General features: G+C 42.5%; 1 protein-coding gene across 1 annotated transcript in view; it reads left to right on the forward strand.

The window, feature by feature from the left end:
- otofa (otoferlin a) overlaps window positions 1-5,462 on the forward strand; it is a 214,899-nt gene extending 209,437 nt beyond the window's left edge. Inside the window, exons 40-41 of the mRNA XM_085998196.1 lie at window positions 4,896-4,996; window positions 5,360-5,462. Of these exons, the coding sequence (XP_085854322.1) occupies window positions 4,896-4,996; window positions 5,360-5,462 (204 nt within the window). The remainder of the gene's footprint in view (window positions 1-4,895; window positions 4,997-5,359) is intronic.
- Window positions 5,463-6,185: the final 723 nt, after the last annotated feature.

The following is a 6,185-nucleotide window of genomic DNA, read 5'->3' on the forward strand; positions in this document are numbered from 1 at the left end:
TTCATATTTGATTTATTCTTATGGCTGATTTGTCATAATTAGAGCATCTCTGCACATCCTTCAAACCTCAATGGGTAACTACACTGTCATAGAGTTATACAGCACAGAAAGAGGCCCTTCGGCCCATCGCGTCCGCGCCAGCCATCAGGCCCTGTCTAATCTAATCCCATTCTCCAGCATTTGGTCCGTAGCCTTGTACGCTATGGCATTTCAAGTGCTCATCCAAATGCTTCTTGAATGTTGTGAGGGTTCCTCCCTCTACCACCCTTTCAGGCAGTGAGTTCCAGATTCCAACCACCCTCTGGGTGAAAAAGTTCTTCCTCAAATCCCCTCTAAACCTCCTGCCCCTTACCTTGAATCTATGCCCCCTTGTTATTGACCCCTCTACTAAGGGAAGAAGTTCCTTTCTATCTACCCTATCTATGCCTCTCATAATTTTGTACACCTCAATCAGGTCCCCCCTCAGCCTTCTCTGCTCCAAGGAAAACAACCCCAGCCTGTCCAGTCTTTCTTCATAGCTGAAGCGCTCCAGCCCAGGTAACATCCTGGTGAATCTCCTCTGCACCCTCTCCAAAGCAATCACATCCTTCCTATAGCGTGGCGACCAGAACTGCACACAGTACTCCAGCTGTGGCCTAACCAGCGTTTTGTACAGCTCCATCATAACCTCCCTGCTCTTATATTCTATGCCTCGGCTAATGAAGGCAAGTATCCCATATGCCTTTTTAACCACCTTATCCACCTGTTCTGCTGCCTTCAGGGATCTATGTACATGCACACCAAGGTCCCTCTGATCCTTTGTCTTTCCTAGGGTCTTACCATTCATTGTGTATTCCCTTGTCTTGTTAGTCCGTCCAAAATGCATCACCTCACACTTTTCAGGGTTAAATTCCATTTGCCACTGTTCCGCCCATCTGACCAACCCGTCTATATCGTCCTGCAGACTGAGGCTACCCTCCTCGCTATTTACCACCCCACCAATTTTCGTGTCATCTGCAAACTTACTGATCATACCTTTTACATTCACATCCAAATCATTAATGTAGACCACAAACAGCAAGGGACCCAGCACCAATCCCTGCGGTACCCCACTGGACACAGGCTTCCAGTCACAAAAACAACCTTCGACCATCACCCTCTGCCTTCTGCCACTAAGCCAATTTTGGCATTGATGTGGTATTGGGCCATACTCATTCAAAGAATTCAAGGTTCAATTCCTAGTCTGTGCAATAGGGACACGACAATTGACCTTAGTTTCTTTGGGTTAGCGAGTGGGGGGACAAAGCAAACTCAAGGGGTCATTTTCCACTTTAATGTTCCTGACCTGAATCTTGCCTACCGGGAGCTCAAGAATTTGGCTGTGCGGGATTTACCCCTACTGTTGCCCTCTTTATTGCTATTCAGTCGCTTCAGCTAGATTCATGGCAGGTGCAGGTAGGTTTTGGTTCAGCTATGATGTTCTCTCCTCGAAGGTTGAATAACTCAATGATACTGTCTAATCTCACACAAAGAGACGTCACTTTGTTCATGAGCTCAATATCTTCACAAAAGGAGAGGAGAAATTAGGATAAAATTGGAGGGAGGAAATGGTGGCATAGTCTCCACATTTACAGTAAGGAAAATAAGATAAAATTAAAGGCTCTTTATCTGACTGCACGCAGCATTCATAACAAGATAGATGAGTTGACGGCACAAATAGAAATAAATGGGTATGATTTGATAGCCATTACAGGGATGTAGTTGCAAGGTGACCAAGGCTGGGAACTGAATATTCAGGAGTATTTGATATTTTGGAAAGATAGGCAGAAAGGAAAATGAGGTGGGGTAGCTCTGTTAATAAAGGATGAGATCACTGCTGTGGTGAGGAATGATATTGGCTCAGAAGCTCAAGGTGTAGAATCAATTTGGGTGGAGATAAGAAATAGTAAGGGTAAGAAGTCACTGGTGGGAGTAGTCTATAGGCCCCCTAACAGTTGCTATACTGTAGGACAGAGTATAAATCAAGAAATAATGGGGGCTTGTAAGAAAGGTACTGCAATAATCATGGGCAATTTTAATCATCATATAGATTGGACAAATCAAATTGACAAGGGTAGCCTTGAGGACGAGTTCATAGAATGTATCCGGGATGGTTTCTTAGAGCAATACGTTAAGGAACCAACCAGGGAGCAGGCTATTTTAGATCTGGTAGTGTGTAATGAGACAGGATTAATTAATTATCTCATAGTAAAGGATCCCTTAGGAAAGAGTGATCATAGCATGGTAGAATTTCAAATTCAGTTTGAGGGTGAGAAACTTGGGTCTGAAACTAGTCTCCTAAACTTAAATAAAAGCAATTACAAGGGTATGAGGACAGAGTTGGCTAAAGTGCACTGGGAAAATAGATTAAAGGGTAAGACGGTAGATCAGCAGTGGCAGACATTTAAGGAGATATTTCATAAATCTCAGCAAAGGTATATTCCAGTGAGAAAGAAAGGCTCTACGAGAAGGATGCACCATCCGTGACTAACTAAGGCAGTTAAGGATGGTATCAAATTGAAAGAAAAGGCATACAATGTTGCGAAGATTAGTGGTAGGCCAGAGGATTGGAAATTTTTTAGAAACCAGCAAAGGATGACTAAAAAATTATAAAGAGGGAGAAGATAGAGTATGGGAGTAAACTAGTAAATAATATAAAAACAAACAGTAAGAGCTTCTACAGGTATATAAAAAGGAAGAGGGTAGCGAAAGTAAATGTTGGTCCCTTAGAGGATGAGACTGGGGAATTAATAATGGGAAATAGAGAAATGGCAGAGACTCTAAACAATTATTTTGTATCGGTCTTCATGGTAGAAGACACTAAACACATCCCAATAATAATAGATAATCAAGGGGCTATAGGGAGGGAGGAACTTAAAACAATCTCTATCACTAGAGAAAAAGTACTAGGCAAACTAATGGGGCTAAAGGCTGACAAGTCCCCTGGACCTGATGGCCTGCATCCTAGGGTTTTAAAAGAAGTGGCTGCAGAGATAGTGAATGGGTTGGTTGTAATCTACCAAAATTCACTGGATTCTGGAGAGGTCCCAGCGGATTGGAAAACCTCAAATGTAACACCCCTATTTAAGAAAGGAGGGAGACAGAAAGCAGGAAACTATAGGCATGTTCGCCTAACATCTGTAATTGGGAAAATGCTGGAATCCATTATTAAGGAGGTAATAGCAGGACATTTAGAAAATCATAAGACATTCAAGCAGAGTCAACATGGTTTTATGAAAGGGAAATCGTGTTTAACAAATTTGCTAGAGTTCTTTGAGGATGTAACAAACAGGATGGGTAAAGGGGAACCAGTAGATGTAGTGTGTTTGGATTTCCAGAAAGCATTCAATAAGGTGCCTCATAAAAAGTTACTGCACAAGATAAGCGCACGGGGTTGGGAGTAATATATTGGCATGGATCGGGGATTGGCTATCTAACAGAAAACAGAGAGTTGGGATAAATGGGTAATTTTCCGGTTGGCAAACTATAACTAGTGGGGTGCCACAGGGATCAGTGCTGGGGCCTCAACTATTTACAATCTATATTAATGACTTGGATGAAGGGACCGAGTGTACTGTAGCCAAATTTGCTGATGATACAAAGATAGGTGGGAAAGCAAGTTGTGAGGAGGACACAAAGATTCTGCAAAGGATATAGATAGGTTAAGTGAGTGGGCAAAAATTTGGTAGATGGAGTGTAATGTGGGAAAATGTGAAGTTATCCACTTTGGAAGGAAGAATGAAAAACCAATTATTATTTAAATGGAGTGAGACTACAAAATGCTGCGGTACAAAGGGATCTGGGGGTCCTAGGACATGAAACACAAAAAGTTAGCATGCAGGTACAGCAAGTAATTAGGAAGGCAAATGGAATGTTGGCCTTTATTGCAAGGGGGATGGAGTATAAAAGTAGGGAAGTTTTGATGCAACTTTACAGGGCGCTGGTGAGACCGCACCTGGAGTACTGCGTACAATTTTGGTCTCCATATTTAAGGAAGGATATACTTGCATTGGAGGCAGTGCAGAGAAGGTTTACTAGGTTGATTCCTGGGATGAACAGGTTGACGTATGATGAAAGGTTGAGCAGGTTGGGCCTATACTCATTGGAGTTTAGAAGAATGAGAGGTGATCTTTTTGAAACATATAAGATTCGGAGGGGGATTGACAGGGTGGATGCTGAGAGGATGTTTCCCCTAGTGGGGTTATCTGGAACTAGGGGGCATAGTTTCAGAATAAGGGGTCGCCCATTCAAGATGGAGATGAAGAGGAATTTCCTCTCTCAGAGTGTCATGAATCTTTGGAATTTTCTACCCCAGAGAGCTGTGGAGGCGGAGTCATTGAATATATTCAAGGCGGAGATTGACAGACATTTGAACTACAAGGGAGTCAAGGGTTATGGGGAGAGAGCGGGAAAGTGGTGTTGAGGCCAAGACTGGATCAGCCATGGTCTTATTGAATGGCGGCGCAGGCTCGAGGGGCTGATTGGCCTACTCCTGCTCCTGTTCCTTATGTTCTTATGTTCTTACAATGTAACAACTGCCACATCACTCTCTCAATACACTGGACGCAGTGCAACCAAAAGAGAATTCTAAACAAAAGTCATAATTTCAGAAGGTAAAAATATCGCCTTATAAATTACGACAAACTTGAAGAGTATTTTCACCCCACCCCATATAGATACCAGACAAGAGGACACCTGTTGGGTAGGATGATATCACCACTCCTTTTCGCATTGTGAACCATGCGTGGTTCATTCCCTCGGGTCAAGTGTTTCCAGTGTAAACATGATAGCACCAGGACCTGAAATGAAGCCACGTGAAGTGACCGTCACTTCAAACTCAGTGAAAGAACAATTCACCATGTGCGTTCTGGTTTCAGGGTAAAGTGGAGGCCGAGTTACACCTGCTGACAGCAGAAGAAGCTGAGAAGAGCCCTGCAGGCCTGGCTCGTAATGAGCCAGATCCTCTGGAGAAGCCAAAGTAAGTGGATCTTTTTCATTTTATTTACAATTCTTGTCTCAGTAATGTCACTACACATTTAATCAGCCATTTGAGGAATATGCCAAAACCACAAATCACTGCCTAATATTATTAGGGGAGTATCAGGTTATAATCTTTGCAGGAAACCAGTTTTATAAAAACTTAGGGTTCTAATTTTACTTTTCTAATCTATTTTGTCATCTTATACTTGATATAAATAGTTAGAAAATTGTTGGAGGAGCAGGATAAACACAGGCATCCTCAAAACTGTGTATATCTTTGAAAAGGTCTTCAGTAGATAAACATCTCTAACATATTATTACAATCCTGATGTACGTTAGCTAATGAGTCATTCATTTACAGGAGTCCTTGTGCAGCCTTTTCTGTACAGTTTATATGCAGATATTCTGTGGCAGATGGCTATAAGGCAGTTAACAAGACAATTGTAAACCAGCAGCAGTCATAAAGGAATAAGCTGGCCCTGAGAGGCCTGATAGTGATTCCCTCTGCATGTTAAACACCTCTAAACAAGTCTCCCAACATTCTAACTCCACCAACGTCGAACCGTCCTGATCATAAGCCTTCCGTTTCCATTCACTTCAATAAGAAACAATAATCATGTTAAAATTCAACTCCTGGAGAGCCTTAATTATTTTTTGTTATTACTAGAGTTGATATTAGAAACATTTACCAAGGATATTAATGGTGAAATGACTATAAACAAAGTTGTTTTTTTCCTCTGGGTTCCGTGGAGACAATAAACACAATCCAAGCAGCTCGATTCCTTATCGAGATAACACTCCATTGATTGCATGCTTCGGATGGGCTGGAGGGACCTCAGTGTGGTTCAGCAAAGCTAGTATGGGATTGTACAGATGTGCATCAATAGTGTAATCAACAGCCACTGCTTTCATTCCGCTGGGATGGCACATTAAGCACCACACACATTACATTGCCCCCATACCGTAGGTCAACTGGAAGGATTTCTGCATTTTATTCCTAGCCCTGATTTTAACCTCCGTGCCCAACAAGAATGGGATGTGACCTACCTAATCGCCCAACCCTCGCTGGCCTCGCGTCATTTATCAGGCGTATTCTGGCCAGCCAGTGAGGTGCTCACATGTTGACATTTAAAAGTCGGGCTCTGATGACGTAATTCAGGACCTGACCGTATTTTAATAGTGGACAG

This window comes from Somniosus microcephalus, chromosome 9 (genome assembly GCF_052327205.1).
Source record: "Somniosus microcephalus isolate GS21.2 chromosome 9, FLI_Smic_1.0, whole genome shotgun sequence".
Taxonomy (NCBI): domain Eukaryota; kingdom Metazoa; phylum Chordata; class Chondrichthyes; order Squaliformes; family Somniosidae; genus Somniosus; species Somniosus microcephalus.